Source organism: Bacillus rossius (assembly GCF_032445375.1).
Source record: "Bacillus rossius redtenbacheri isolate Brsri chromosome 9 unlocalized genomic scaffold, Brsri_v3 Brsri_v3_scf9_2, whole genome shotgun sequence".
Classification (NCBI taxonomy): Eukaryota; Metazoa; Arthropoda; class Insecta; order Phasmatodea; family Bacillidae; genus Bacillus; species Bacillus rossius.
Window position 1 is genome coordinate 2,129,736 of NW_026962013.1, and position 16,652 is coordinate 2,146,387.

The window sequence follows — 16,652 nt, forward strand, 5'->3', positions numbered from 1 at the left end:
ATCGAATCACAGACAAACCAGCTGAGACGACTTACAAGTCGGCAGCCAATGAACTTGCGTTACTGGCCCAAGTGTACAGGGGTATGTGCAGTCTATCCTGAAGGCCATCGAAACCGCGAATCCTGCAGGTCTCTATGTATGGTTTATTATCCCGGGCGCTACGACGGCGCATTGCGCGGGGCTCGAAGTCCGCTCTTTCCTGGGACTCGGTACCTGCGGCTAATAGCGCATGGGCAGCGTGTTGCCGTTCCGTTACGTACCTACATGGTGTCGCCATGCGCCACGCGCCATTTGCATTTTTGGTTTTTCGGTAATTTGAAGGTTTTTTTGACGTAATAACGTCTTATAAATCGATGAACGCCGGCTGCACGCATGAAAAATTGTCACGTTCCGCCTGAGCCGAGCGAGCAAGAACCGGCCAACCCCCGTGCGAGAAAATCTTCTATAATATCAAACAGGTTAAGGCGGCCTTTTTAACTTATTGTTCGTTATTATATTTAAACACATTATTTAAATTAAATTTGCATAAACTGTAAATAATTGGAAATTAAAAAGTATGTAATTTTTCATCAATTTTTTCTTATGACGTTATCGCGTAAAATTATCGTCCGTTGACCGACTTTACACACAACCCCCTTTTTTAAGAGTAACTTTTTTTTTCAGAAATGAGAGTACAAAAACAATTTTGTATATGCTACCCAGCTGTACACACAGATGAAATGAACTTGTAGAAAGTGACCACGAGCAGTTTATAAGAAGTGGAACATTCCGGCTACACAATTTTGCACAGGCCACAAAATAAAATGCTTATGTAGTTAGAAGTCCAGAGATATTGTCTTTAAATCAAATAATTCAATGAAAATGCTGCACCTAACAACGCGCTTAAAGCCAAGCCTTGATTTCATAGTTTAGTGTCTTTACAACATGTCGCGTCATGACGCATAAAGTTTCAATTGTTCCCTTTATAATTCATCATGTTTAGCTGCAGGTAATTTTGTTACTCTTGTGACCATGGTTCAAGTAAATTAACCATTGTCACGTTTTATCTCACTCGGGAAGTGCGGAGTGCCTTTCAATTCCCGCCAGCGGCGGAACATGCGTTATAGGATTCTGCGTGACATCAGCTTTGATGTACAATGTCCTGGGAAAAGGTCAAGCATCACAATCATGTATTTAGTAGCGTTTAAATTAAAATATAACGAGTATGCCTACCAGCATTGGCGTAGCTTTCAGTAACCCTCTGCTCAGTTTTCAGATATAATAGATGCAGAGAGAATTTAGACTAGAATTTTACAGTGTATTAATTATAAAAAACTAGAAGAATTTATTTTTCAGTTTAGCATCAAATAACTGAACGTTTTTCTTTATTCTACGATGTATGTAAAATTATTTGTTTAATTATCCCTATGGGAAATTGCTTGAAAATTAAATTAGTATTTTGGCTTTAATTTTTTGTATGAATTTGTCTCTGTTTTTATCATATTTTACTTACTTTCACTCCTCTAGGAGGCATGTAATGAACTTGCAGTTCACCAGCCGTGATTTATTTCATCTGCGGATTTCGGATAACCGCGCGATAAATCATCGCAGCCATTAATGATTTTGTTTGTGAACCGTTTTTTTTGCGTCGCCCCGCCTCCGCGCGGTGCGAGCTGGTGCAGTGTTACCGCCCCGAACTGCCCCGGTGTTACCGCCCCGAACTGCCCCTGTTTTATCGGCAGTTGAGGTTTGTCCGAGGATTCAGAGGATCGTGGAGTCTATCCTGAAGGTCATTGAACGCGCCAAGTTGTTAGCCAATTGGTAAGGACCGGAAAAATTCGCGGGTTCAATGACCTGCAGGATGAACTCCATAGTTCTACGTACACTCGGTCAAATGTCACCCACTCATTGGCTGCTGTCTTGTGAGACGTCCCAACGTAGCAGCCTGTGATTCGATGAATCTTTGGTTGGGTGTTTCTCATTGGCCCAGAGTAATCCAGGTGAGTTGTGAGCCAATGGCAGAGGCAGCACTGAGGTATAAATATTTTTATTTTAGCCTATCGCGAAATTAATTCGCGAATTTTTCCGGTTTCTACCAATTGGTTGTAAACAAACTACTGTTGTGCGTGATTAGGTTTATTTTTTGTTGTTAGTTTATTTTGTCTCAGTATTCTTCTAACTATGAGCAGAGGTATGTGAATCTCAGATTGTTTCGGTAGCATAGGTATGCATATGCTCTACTTTGATGACAGAACTACGTTTAAATAATTTAAATGCTGTAACTTCTGCTTCAAAATATCCTAAATTATGTGCAACACATTCCAATCCAGCCAGGTGTGAAAAGAATCTACGAGATAGTCGATGTTAAAGCCATGGGAAAAGTTTCCCAAGCGTAAATTTACAATTTAAAACAGAACTTCAACGAAATGGTTTATGAAATTTAAAAATAAAACTCTGTGTTTATTGTAGAATTAGCGTGTTTAAAAAATATGTTTCGGAAAACAGGTCTCTCAAGAACAGGCCATGCACAGTACATTTGTCAGTCAGTTGCGAATATTACATCAGAACGGTGGAATCTACATTTCCTGCGACAATCGCTTGTACGAATGTCACGTGAGGGGGTGGGAGAAGGTTGAACGACGCGCACAAATCAATCAATCACATCGTCGCAAACAAGCGTGGGTGTGTCGTGCGCGCATGACTTCTCTCGAACCGTTTATGTCGAGATGTGCTGCATTTTGACAGAAGCGATGGTAGAGAAAACATTACCGGATAACGGCTGGCAATACAACAACTGGTAATGGAAAGTTGTATTTCACTCTGTGATACGGCTGGAAAAATATTCCGAGACAACCCGCGAGTTCAACATACACCACTGCTTGTGTGTCGTGATTGGCTGAGTTCCTTGAAGGCGCGTGTCTGATGTCGTCTCACCAATCACAGCCATCCAGTGAGAAAGCAAGCGTTCCCTGAATGACCCGGACAAAGAAGGCAATGACTAGGGACCGGAAAAATTCGCGGATTCAATGACCTCTAGGATAGCCTCCATTATCCTCTGCACATCTCAAGTAAACACGTGTGTTCATTGGGTACTAACTTGTGAGTCGTCTCCACTGGGTATCTAGTGATTACGACGGTTCTTTGGTCGATAGTCTCTCATTGGCCCAGAAAGCTCCAGTTGCACTGCGAGCCAATAGCAGAACCAGCAGAATTGTACACATGTTTGAATTTCAGCCTATCACGAACTGAATCCGCGAATTTTTCCGGTCTCTATATATGCCATATTCATATTTATATTTTCTGTTAGAGACTGGGATTGAACTGTTTTGTGGTAGGTTGATTTCAAATACTCACACATTCGCATTGCTTTGTTCATTAGACTACAGTTATTTTTGCACGCTCCCAGAACCTGTATATAATAACAACTAGAAGTCAAAGGAATGATTAATCCATAACTTAACTGGAAAAATAATCATTTTATTTTGTGGAAAAAAAAAGTAATTGAAGCACCGAAAGGCACTCAAAGTCATAAATAATGAAAATTTCATTCCAGCGTGAAATTATTCTATGAAATTTCCTGATCTGAGTGAATTATGTATGCACGCGCGTTTATTTTTATAACTGAATCTGAATATATATGCAAGTTTAATAACTATGGATATGATTTATTTATGAAATACTAGTATTCATATTCAACTGAATTTTAGATATTTAATAATTAATCACTTGGACCATCGAAACATCCATCTCTCGCGTCGCTTAAAGCGACCGTCGATGCAATAAGCACTAACAAGAAGTCACGTGATAGCGCACGCGTGGAAGAATGGGGTAGAGAAGGAGGATGGGGTGTAAGGGAAGATTTAGTAGCGGAGGTTGGTAGACGAACCGCAGAAAGGGGAGGAAAAAAAATTTACCGCCCGCGCGAACGAATAACGGCTTGCAATACATTTCAGAACTCGGCAGTGCGTGTAGGCAGATGAAAGGGAGTCGGTGGTTGGGTCGTGGAAAATTTGCAAAAAACACTGAAATAACAGAGAAAATGTGCGGGTGCTTTTGTATGCGTGTTGGATGACTAAACACTCAAGAGTTACCACGCGTGCTAAAAGTTCATTGTTACGAATCACGAGCCAGAAATAGCACAATGAGTGTAACCATTTGAATACAACCTTTGGTTTGATGAATAAACTAAAGTTTATAGTTAACATAAAAAGCAAAACATAGCGCATATTTCTTTACATTAAAGATAACTAACAATGTGGTAAATATCAACGCCGTGTATGTTCTAACGTGACTTTATCGGCTAAGAAATTATATGTAAATCTTAAGGGAAACAAACAAATTGCCCAAACTTTGTTCAATAGTTTCAGAACTAAAAAGTAGCTACTAGTAGTTCTTGTATTTTTTCAATATTAAACATTGTTATGAGCATATGCCTTTCAGTTGTTTGTTGATAAACAATATTAGTTTCATCCTCAACGCACCTAAATATGTATGGCTACAAAAACTCACCTGCTACCATGGACATCAGCCGAGGTGGCCATTTATGCCCTAAAAATTAAAGGTTATCTTCACTAATGAGTGAAAGTATCGTGTTTCAATCTCGGCTGCATCTGTTTACATAGCTTACCATTTGCAGCTTTATTCGCGCTAATATTGTGAGATTGTAAGAAAGGTTTGCGCTGAAATCCAAATTTCCTTAAAATCAAGCAGTATGGATACTAAATAAAGTGTAATAAATGAAACGTTACAAAACCATTTTAAGTTTAGAAATTGGTAACGTATATGCTTAAGCCTGTTTCATTGCTGGTTTACGCTTGTTGTAGTAAAGGGCAAAGAAGATGAACACATTAACACACGTAGAACAAACCAGTATAAACTGATGTCATATTCTGCGTAATTGAACAACACAGAAAATTTCGTGGAAAGAATTTAGTCGGAATAAATGACAATACGCAATGACGTGACAGTCTCAACAAGACAATACAGAAAAACCACGACTGCGGAATGAAATAACGTACGAACAGACAAACCTAGTGATAATAAACCCAACAGGTAACTTGGACGACACGGCCAGAAGCACGGACGAACACAGTGACATTTGAACCGCAATTTTTTGACGTGATAACGTCTTAAAAATCAACGAACGCCGGCTGCACGCACGAAAAATTGTCACGTTCCGCCTGAGCCGAGCGTGCAAGAAACCGGCCAACCACCGTGCGAGAGAATCTTCTATAATATCAAACAGGTTAAGGCGGGCTTTTTTAACTAATTGTTCGTGATTATATTTTAAAAAATTATTCAAATTAAATTTGCAAAAACTGTAAATAATATTTGAAAATTAAAAAATATATATATACAACTTTTCATCAATGTTTTCTTATGACGTTATCACGTAAAATTATCGTCCGTAAACCGACTTTACAGACAAACCCCTTTTTTTCTGTAACTTTTTTCCCCCCAGAACCAAGGTCTAAAATCATATCTTATCCTGAATGGGATGTCGAAGGACTCGGACCACGAGGTCGGGTGGAGTCCCAGGGAGGTCGCGGTTACCCTGAGTCGCGGAGGAACTGTTCCGAGGCCGGCGACTCCATGGAGTCCCAGGGAGGTCGCGGTTACCCTGAGTCGCGGAGGAACTGTTCCGAGGCCGGCGACTCCATGGAGTCCCAGGGAGGTCGCGGCTACCCTGAGTCGCGGAGGAACTGTTCCGAGGCCGGCGACTCCATGGAGTCCCAGGGAGGTCGCGGTTACCCTGAGTCGCGGAGGAACTGTTCCGAGGCCGGCGACTCCATGGAGTCCCAGGGAGGTCGCGGTTACCCTGAGTCGCGGAGGAACTGTTCCGAGGCCGGCGACTCCATGGAGTCCCAGGGAGGTCGCGGTTACCCTGAGTCGCGGAGGAACTGTTCCGAGGCCGGCGACTCCATGGAGTCCCAGGGAGGTCGCGGTTACCCTGAGTCGCGGAGGAACTGTTCCGAGGCCGGCGACTCCATGGAGTCCCAGGGAGGTCGCGGTTACCCTGAGTCGCGGAGGAACTGTTCCGAGGCCGGCGACTCCATGGAGTCCCAGGGAGGTCGCGGTTACCCTGAGTCGCGGAGGAACTGTTCCGAGGCCGGCGACTCCATGGAGTCCCAGGGAGGTCGCGGTTACCCTGAGTCGCGGAGGAACTGTTCCGAGGCCGGCGACTCCATGGAGTCCCAGGGAGGTCGCGGCTACCCTGAGTCGCGGAGGAACTGTTCCGAGGCCGGCGACTCCATGGAGTCCCAGGGAGGTCGCGGTTACCCTGAGTCGCGGAGGAACTGTTCCGAGGCCGGCGACTCCATGGAGTCCCAGGGAGGTCGCGGTTACCCTGAGTCGCGGAGGAACTGTTCCGAGGCCGGCGACTCCATGGAGTCCCAGGGAGGTCGCGGTTACCCTGAGTCGCGGAGGAACTGTTCCGAGGCCGGCGACTCCATGGAGTCCCAGGGAGGTCGCGGTTACCCTGAGTCGCGGAGGAACTGTTCCGAGGCCGGCGACTCCATGGAGTCCCAGGGAGGTCGCGGTTACCCTGAGTCGCGGAGGAACTGTTCCGAGGCCGGCGACTCCATGGAGTCCCAGGGAGGTCGCGGTTACCCTGAGTCGCGGAGGAACTGTTCCGAGGCCGGCGACTCCATGGAGTCCCAGGGAGGTCGCGGTTACCCTGAGTCGCGGAGGAACTGTTCCGAGGCCGGCGACTCCATGGAGTCCCAGGGAGGTCGCGGTTACCCTGAGTCGCGGAGGAACTGTTCCGAGGCCGGCGACTCCATGGAGTCCCAGGGAGGTCGCGGTTACCCTGAGTCGCGGAGGAACTGTTCCGAGGCCGGCGACTCCATGGAGTCCCAGGGAGGTCGCGGTTACCCTGAGTCGCGGAGGAACTGTTCCGAGGCCGGCGACTCCATGGAGTCCCAGGGAGGTCGCGGCTACCCTGAGTCGCGGAGGAACTGTTCCGAGGCCGGCGACTCCATGGAGTCCCAGGGAGGTCGCGGCTACCCTGAGTCGCGGAGGAACTGTTCCGCGGCCGGCGACTCCGCTGCGGTCTGTAACAGCCGGGTCTTCGACTCCGTCCTTGACGGCCTATGTTTACGACAGCGCTGCCGGGTCGGCGATACAGCCGCGGCCGAGCGGGGAAAAAAGGAATTATTCAGGCGAGGGCGGACCAGGAGGTAAGTTATGCCCCGCGGGTTGTTTGGGAAAAGGGTTGGGGGGGGGGGGGAGCAGCGCCTCGCGATAACCCAATTTCACGGGCGAGCGGTCGCGCCGGCGACGCGCGGCGTGTAACTCATTACTTTGCTCGCGTGAGGTTACCAAGACTGCCCCGCGCCTCGCGGCCCCGCGGAGGGGAATGTTGTTCCGCGCCTCGAGTGAGTTGGCAGGCGTGCGCCGCGCGCCCAGATGAACAGCGGAGAGCCCTGTTGGGTTCGCAGCACCTCGTAAACGGACCGGAAATTAATTGAAAACAGCGGGAAGCGGCACAATGAGGCTTTAAACCGCGCCGAATTCCCCGGGGGTTATTCGTTCTTCAAGAGGCGCAGTCGGCAGACACTTCAGCGGGAGGGAGGTTCATAGTTGAGTTTTCCGGGTAGCTACCACATGACACTGATACTAAATGGCATTCATACTACATGTCGTAGATACGATATGACTAGAGACCGGAAAAATTCGCGGGTTCATTCCGCGATAGGCTGAAATTCAAACATGTGTACAATTCTGCTGGTTCTGCTACTGGCTCGCGGTTTAACTGGAGCTCTCTGGTCCAATGAGAGACTATCGACCAAAGAAGCGTCGAATCACAAGCTACCCAGTGGAGACGCCTCACAATTTAGTAACCAATGAACACGCGTGTTGACTTGAGATGTGCAGAGGCTAATGGAGGCTATCCTACAAGTCATTGAATCCGCGAATTTTTCCGGTCCCTAGATATGACATAAATACTAGATGATATTAATACTAAATGACCTAGATACTAAATTGTTTTGCTGCTACATGACATGGAAACTGGATGTCATAGATAATAGACGACATATATACTACAATACATAATTACTAGACGTCATTAATACATTGATACTGCATAGCATTAATACTAAATTGCATTGATACTAAGTGGCAGAAAATACATGCAATTGATACTACATGACATAGATTCTACATGGCATATACACTACATGACATAGATATGCATTTCATAGAGAATACATGACCTGCTACATTTTATATAAAAAAATTAAGTTTTGCCACTGTCTTAAATAGTTATAAAATAGAATTTTATATATTAATTTAAAGAGTGAAATTTTGTTACAAGATTTGAAATACCATTTCAGATGTATATTCACTCTCTGTTCATCCATTCAGATATGATAAACCAATATTTTTCATGATAAAATGTAACTCAATCATGGAATTAAAACTATTACCGAATTATATTTAATTTTACTTAACAGAAGATGAAGGGATGTAAAAAGTAATCTATTTTTTAATACACTCATTATTTCATTAAGTATATAAAAGGTCACACTCTAGCACCGCTTCCACAAAAAAAAGTTTTTTTATTTTTAAAAAAACTGCAGGGTATGTATGTAGTAAATCGTAAACACCAGAACTCATAAACATTTGCCTGCACGTTCTAAACTAGAATAATCTAGGAAGTTACATTGATTTTTTCTGCATACTACTTTTTCAGTACCATTTTATTTATATTATCTTATAATGTAAGTATTATTTAACGCGACTTCTTCCCAATCCTCGCAGGAACGCCTCACTCAAGGCGACTGACCTCCGACATTATATTGGTCTCAGAACCACCTGGCGCCGACTTATTGTCCATTAATAGAGACCGGAAAAATTCGCGAATTAATTTCGAGATAGGCTAAAATAAAAATATTTATACCTCAGTGCTGCCTCTGCAATTGGCTCACAACTCACCTGGATGACTTTGGGCCAATGAGAAACACCCAACCAAAGCTTCATCGAATCACAGGCTGCTACGTTGGGACGTCTCACAAGACAGCAGCCAATAAGTGGGTGGCATTTGACCGAGTGTACGTAGAACTATGGAGTTCATCCTGCAGGTCATTTAACCCGCGAGTTTTTCCGGTCCCTATGAGTTCTAGTGGACCTGGGAACGGCAGTGAAGTACACGATATGGACGTGATATATCAGCAATAACGAGCCCAGATGCAGATGGAATATGAGTTTAACATCAACAAAAGTCGTATTCTTGTCCTCATTTTATGTGCCATTTCTTATGACTAGAAAAAAACAATTCACGGAACTTCGCATTAAAAATGACCTACATTTCAGTCTCTCTCACTCTGGGAGGATTGTTTTCAAATGCACGATATCAACGGGAATATTCATGCTTGTTTCAGCGATCACGTGACCACTTCCACCTCGGGCTCTTGGTACGGTGAGGGGGGGAGGGGTAGCCGGGAACTCTCCACTGCACCGCAGAACGCGACGAGACTAATAAATAAGCCCTCCGGAACATGGCGGGCGATTTATAAAATGGCTCTCCCAGTGCCGTAATTAATTTCACTGGACTAATGGGGCTTCCTCGTATCCCCCCCTCCCCCTTTTACTCGCCTCTAGAGGAAGAGTCCGCCCCTCCCACTACATTCCATTGCACTTCCCTCGTATTTCAGCCTCGCCTCCTTCTATTTTTATTATTTCAGTTTCGACCGTGGAGTAACTCTCCCTTGAAAAGCGAATGAAATCTTTAACATCATTAGCCCGATGGTTCCATCATAAATTTTCAAAACCGAAATTAGGTTACTTCGTTCGTTGCCTCTCATCCCCCCACCCCCCTCCGGGTTGAAGAGGGGAAACAGTCGAGGGTGCAGTTGGCTGTGTTTGTTCTTTTCCCCTTTTTTTCGCCCGTCTTCGCAGCGCCGTCTCGCGGATGTAGCGAGAATGCATTATGACTAATTGCCCCGCGCCGGGGACTCCTTCCTTCCCTCCGGCCGCGGAAACCAGGCGTCTGACGGGGAATTCAATTCCGGTTCCTCTTCCCCTTCAAACATCCTCCTCTTCCTCTTCCGACGTCTCTCCCCTTGCGTCTGCCGCCAGGGGTACCAACCGCGCCGCTTCCTCGCATCTTCCCGCGGACCTTTATTCCTCCCCGGGCTTCTGCGCTGCGAAGTTGTCGTCCCTGCCGTGAAATGGAGCCCCTTCCACCTTTCCCCCCTTCCCAACCCAACCCCTCCCCGACTCTTCTGCTCCACAAACACTTACAGACTCCGGAGAGAGAGAGACAGAGAGGTCGAGTGGGCTAATTGGCGGAAATGGGAAACCCTGGCCGGAATTCGGCAACACTGCGCCGCCGGAACTTTACCCCCTCTAAAAGTTGAGGTGACTTTCTGCTGATTTCTCAGAGGACAAAGATCTTTTCATCGAGAAGAAACTAAGTGTATTTATTGAATTTATAGCTCAATCCATACCTCCAGAAATGAAAAAATATATTATATAAAGTCTAAGTCAAGGGAACACCAACAACTTTAGGCTATAAAGGACACTATATATTTCATTTAAGTTATTTTAAATTTTAGGTGTTTGCAATGAGATGTATATATGCACAACTATGAAGTAACATTCAAAAAATTTAGTCTTATAGTATTTTTCAAGTTCACTAAAATCACCAACACCTCAATGAGAACTGTGAATTATCTCAGTGAACTTAGATCGAGCTCATATGGATTAACTTCTCAAAATTATGATGGAATACAGTTAAATTTGTAGTGTTTGACGTTGTAATGCCTCAGTGATCTATAAGATCATTAGCACTGACGGCAAACACAGCGCAGACGTACCACCACGGAAGTGAAGACACTGTAAAAACAATGGCTTCTTGTGTCGTACTGCTTCGCGCGTGTCTTAGTAGTCTGAGAATATAAATCTGAGAACACTGTGGTGTTTGAAAGTGCAATATAATTAAGGCTCGGAGCTTTCCCTGTTAATTCATCACAATAGATGTTTGTAATCGTATGCTTTGTCTCGAATATTCTCATCACGTATTTACTTAATCATACCTAGTAGCTCAAGTGTTCACAACTAGGATCATTTTCGTGACGTTATGTAGCTCGACAATAACGAGTACCTAGTACAAATCTAGTAAGAAACTTTATCACTCAACTAATGTATGTAAACTGTCGGAATGAATTGAGACAAAATTCCTTTAAGCCCTAGTCAGGGTTGTATCGGTGTTAGTGAGGCAGGATGATAAGTGCGACGCTAGCTGGTGCTTCTAGCACGGTATCGTCTCTAAGCGCAAGGCTCTGAAATGGTGCGCAGGACATCAACTATGAATTTTGAGCGGTGATATGGCGGAGAAATGAAGGGAAAATAAAGGTTTAATGCAAGGCCCTTGGATGCTTTCATGTATCTTCACCGGGAATTTCATGTCTAAAAATTATTCTGAAAACACTCGTTTTAGCCCCTTTCACTCTCCTAAAAATACAGTTTAAAAACTAAATACAGAATTATAACCACCCATCCACCCTCAATGCATTCTTAAATGGTTTTCGTAAACAGACATGACTCGTATATCTTGAGCATTTTCCAAATCGCGTGATTTCTCCTACAGCTCTGCACACCGCATGTGTGCGCGGGTAGACGGGGGCCTTAATTAATGTTAATGACAAGGAAATAAAACAAACAACTCGGTGTGTTAGACAAAGCCTTAAGCGTATGTAATTTATTAATGCGCTCACTGAAGCAGAAGTGATTTGGTACCTCCAGCCTCATAGCTGTCCTAGATTTATAGACTTGGAGGATCGTGGGTATAAGATATTTCTGTTCCGTTGGTCTCAGCTGTATTTCTTCATTTGGGCTCATAGTTTTCTCAACAGTGACAAAAGATCACAGGCCAGTAATGTTGGGGAAGGAACAGTCCGCGGCCTGTGATAATGAATCATCGCGTAACTACCTGGACTGGCTTCAGGAAGGAATGGTGGGGATAGCGTGTGTTCTTCCACCGACTTCCGAGTGCCTTCAGTGGTGACATAGGATTTTCTTTTGGACTTTATTAAGAATGCTTTTTTTGGAATATGAAATAGAAAAATATATCTTAATTTATATCACTAACAGGTTGACCATACGCAGGTACTTTAAAATCTTCGAATGAATACTAAAGGTTGGAGGTTTCTAGTTGGCCAAATTTCTTCCAGATCAACAGTGAACCTATAGCAGAAGCAATGGAAAGGTATAATTATTTTATTTTTAGCGTATCACGAAATGAATACGCGAATTTTTCCGTTCCTTTGTCATAGGTGATATTTTGTGCGTTAGTAATTATTGAGTCGGGACATGAATTCCTAGCGAAAAATTTCCAGACTAGGTATGTGATTGTACCATCGCGTGTCTCTCGTGATTGGTTGAGTTTCTTCTGGTACACGTCTACCGTTGGTAGACGAGTCACGGGAATTGTTTGCGGAAGCAAGCGCGTCCTGATTGGCCCGGCCAAGTAAGGTGTTGGCTTCTCTTGCAGGCGGCCGCCAATCACAGGGAAGCAACCACTGGAGCGGACATACCTTGTTGCGATCTCAATGAGTGTCAGGAACTTTTCCGTGAAGAATACCTACCCTCCAGTTTTGAGAAATAAAATTTTATCTTTGATCGTGATCGTCAGTAATGTTTCCTTTTGCACATATTATTTAATTTAAATTTTCAACCGGGTGTGAGATTGAAAAGTGATTTCACAAAAAAAAAAAAATTCAGGCTGGGTGACTCTGGCTTTGAGGGACGAGATTATGTGTTTGCTCTTCAGCCATCTTTGTCGTCTGTCCGCTCTTTGCTTTCCCTCACCCCGGGAAACTCGACCTTAAAGGACGCCACCGGATACCGGGTGACACGCGAGCAACGAAGCCAATCCTGTTGTTTCTCTTGTTCTCCGCTCCGGGGCATCGCCGTCTTCAGAGTCCGGGGGCTTCGGTGAGGAGGGGTGGGGGTCTCTCGACGTCTGCCCTCCCCCCACCCCCCAGCAGAGGGGCAAGAGCCGGCAGACACCCGGTGGCACTGAAGGTAGTGTCGAGGGTCGGCAGTTGTACAGGGAGAAACACCCGTCCCTCGCGAGAGTTTATATCCTGCACACTAGTTACCAAATATTGCGTTCAACCAAGTTACCGTTATTCAACCAAAAAAATATCTATCAGTAGGGACCGGAAGAATTCGCCTATTTAATGACCTCTAGGATAGCCTCCATTATCCTCTGCACATCTCAAGTAAACACGCGTGTTCATTGGTTACTAAATTGTGAGGTGTCTCCACTGGGTAGCTTGTGATTACGACGCTTCTTTGGTCGATGGTGTCTCATTGGCCCAGAGAGCCCAGTTAAACCGCGAGCCAATATCAGAACCAACAGAATTATACACATTTTTGAATTTCAGCCTATCACGAAATGAATCCGCGAATTTTTCCGATCTCTATCTATCAGTCATGGGGACTGTCGACAGAAGTGAAAACTTACATTTTTGTTTTTAAATGTGTAATATGAAATCATTTCTACCTCAAACGTACGCAAGAAAATGATTTTGGTATTATATCACTAGCATGTCGGTGACGCGAACCCATAAGTTTTGCCCCTACCAATGATAACTTTATAACTAGAAGAAATTAAGTTTTTTTTCATTGAAATAATACAAAATTATTAACTTAAATCTACAAAATAATCAACATTATCTCTAATAAATCAATAACCTGAAATTTGAAGAAATTCACATCGTAAATAAATAAACAATATAAAAAACATAACTTCAACTTAACTACCTACTGAAAAAATATCCAATACTCGCAATATGTATCACACAATAACGTTAAAATTTCCTTGGAAAATAAAGATAAAATTAAAAACTTGTATCTTTAAAAATATAATAAATAAAGTTTTATCGTCACGTGACAATGTCGATTACGACTTACATGAATTTACTCCCTATCCAAATCTTCCTATAGAAGTTTTCACTTCAAAAATACTTCACACAGTTGTCATATCCCAACAATATTTCTAGAAATATACAAAAGATATATTCTCACAGAAGCTACTTAAACAAGAAGAAAAAAATTCATAGACCATCTTACATTGTAAAAATATTTGTTTTATTATTATTTTAACGCCACTCAACAATTTCTGCTTAGTAAATTGGTGTCATACAAGGACTTATAACCTCTGCTAGGGATGGCTAGTGGTGGATCCACACACATCTCTGAGAGAAGTGAGTTATGAAAATTTCCAGTTACCCTTGTTACCACTGTTGTTACTGAAATCAGCTGGATACATATGCCTGTTCCTACACAATTTAATTTTTGTATTTTTTTTTGCCCCTGTGGTGGGAGTCAAATTGAAGTTATAACGTCAGACATATATGTTTTCGTGTTTAACATATCGACAAATAATTCCGTTAGTTGTATTGTCTCATATTTGGGATTTATTAGTACATTTTAAATTTTTATCTATTTACTAAGAAATAATAGGTACTACACTTATATTTTTGTGGTATTTGTGGTTTTTCAATGTAATGCGCTTATTTATTGCAAACCGGTTTTTTTATGTATTTAACTAATAAAATTAGATATTTATTTGTAAATGATATAAATTTTATTATCATTAAAAACACAATATATTAAAATGATTTTTCACCTACACAATATATTAAAATGATTTTTCACCTAAAGTAGTTTGCAAGCTAGGATAACATGTTTTCATGACAAACAACTTTATAACTTGACTGATTAAAATATTACTTAGAAATTCTGTTGTATAGTTCATTGGTGGTTTACGTGTGACTTTGTATAAAATGACCAGATGCCACCTAGCAATACTGCACCATGACATCAGATGTCACTTTACTTCATCGACATCCAGTATTTTTTTTTTAAATAATGGTATATCTATAAAAAGTTCTGCCTCTGTTTCCACACAGTTTCTGGTCGCCATTGGATTCCTTATTTTGTGCTCTCGCGTGTTATAGTCTGTGTTGAATGCGTTTGCCAATAACCGTTTCAAACTGTATCAGATTACCTGTATTTCTTTTTCAGCATAATGTCAATGGATAGCTCTTTTCTTTTAAAATACGTGCTTTCGAAAAAATATATATTTTAGATATAACTGGGACTAAGCCCAGCTGACGGAAATGTCCTGTAGTGTATAACCGATAACTGCTAACTCCCAAAGTCATAATTTCGGGAAATTTTAGACGTTATGTGCAATCTGCGTGTATTAATATTGCTATCGTAAAATAAATTTTCCATCGTCTGGACAAAAAAATTTTGCGACGACTGCGTCATTTTGTTCGGGACTATATTTTCATTGTGGTTTTGGAAAATTAAGTAATAATATTTGGAAGAACAAATTGAAATATTGTTTGTAAATTTGTTCTTTGACAAAATTTTATGAGCCAATTTGTATTCTGTTATATACCAACTAGACTAATCATTAATATTTATACTTTATATGATTATCGATCGTGTACAAAATAATACTTCCAACTCTAACAAACAGGAATTCGAAAAATCACACTTTTTTAAGACGTTGAAAGTTTTCTTCTGCAGGCAATAAATATATTTCAACTCTATGCTTAGAGCTCTAGAAGCAAAAAAAAAAAACACATTTATTTTATTGGTGTAATTTAAACTTAAGCAAATAAATAAAATAATTTAAATTTTAAAAATTCCTTTGCATTTTCAATACAAAAAATATTTTAGCAAAAACCGTTTCTCAAAGAATTTAACTTTGTAAAAGTACAAAATTAGTTAGTATATAAATATATTAGCAGACGAACCAGGCTAGGCTGTTTGAAACATTATAAACTCAGTTTTTATAGTGGGTGATTCTGAACTCGGTCGTCAAACTTCAGCTGAGGTTTGATCTCGACAAAATAAAATGCAAACACATACAACTTATGACTTTAATTTCTTCCCAAGTCTGGAGTACGTTTTTGAAGATGGGGCAGAATAACATTTTTATTTATTGTAAATAATAAATAAAAATTTAATATTTAACATTGAGGTGTTACTTCCAATTGTTTCAATGGAACAAATTTGCTACAGCTACAAAGTTCTTGGTAGTTTTAGAACATTATTTAATTAAACATAATTCAGGCGGTCAGTATTCCATCTTATATACTTTCACTACTATTCACAATAAAATTGTCGTTCAGCATAGATTTCAAAGGCACATGCCAGCCTTGGGAAGCACAAGCAAGTCCTGTAGAGGTATCCAGTTCATCATGTCGTGATGAACCTGAAGTCGTAGTTCGTATGTAGGTCGGATTCAGACACACCCTGTACGGACATGAGTCACTGAGTCGTGGAAGCTGGAAGGAACCTGCCACGGCCTGAGGTGATGTTGCCTGGAGTAGTTCGGTCGACCGTGGAATGCCGAGTTCAGGATATGCGGAACTACACTGTTAAAAAAATTGTTTCACTTTCAAATTACGAAGAAATCTGGTTACAGATTATCCAGGGATCTGCGTGAAATTTCCTGATATCTTCGTGAATTAGCGGACACTGTGTCCACTCGCTTCGAGCACGAGTCCGAAAGAATATTATTGGTGGATTGACAAAAGAAAATTCAAAAACTTGTTAAGTCTGCAGTAGGAACGATCTTATTTCATCCATGTGTGTGTTTGCCTTCGTTTTGAACGAAATATACTACTTGGAAGTCTAAAGCA

General features: G+C 42.2%; 1 protein-coding gene across 1 annotated transcript in view; it reads left to right on the top strand.

Annotated features, from left to right (window-relative positions):
* Positions 1-5,571: 5,571 nt before the first annotated feature.
* LOC134543221 (uncharacterized) overlaps positions 5,572-16,652 on the top strand; it is a 40,277-nt gene continuing 29,196 nt past the window's right edge. Inside the window, exon 1 of the mRNA XM_063388124.1 lies at positions 5,572-7,033. Coding sequence (XP_063244194.1) covers positions 5,572-7,033 — 1,462 coding nt within the window. The remainder of the gene's footprint in view (positions 7,034-16,652) is intronic.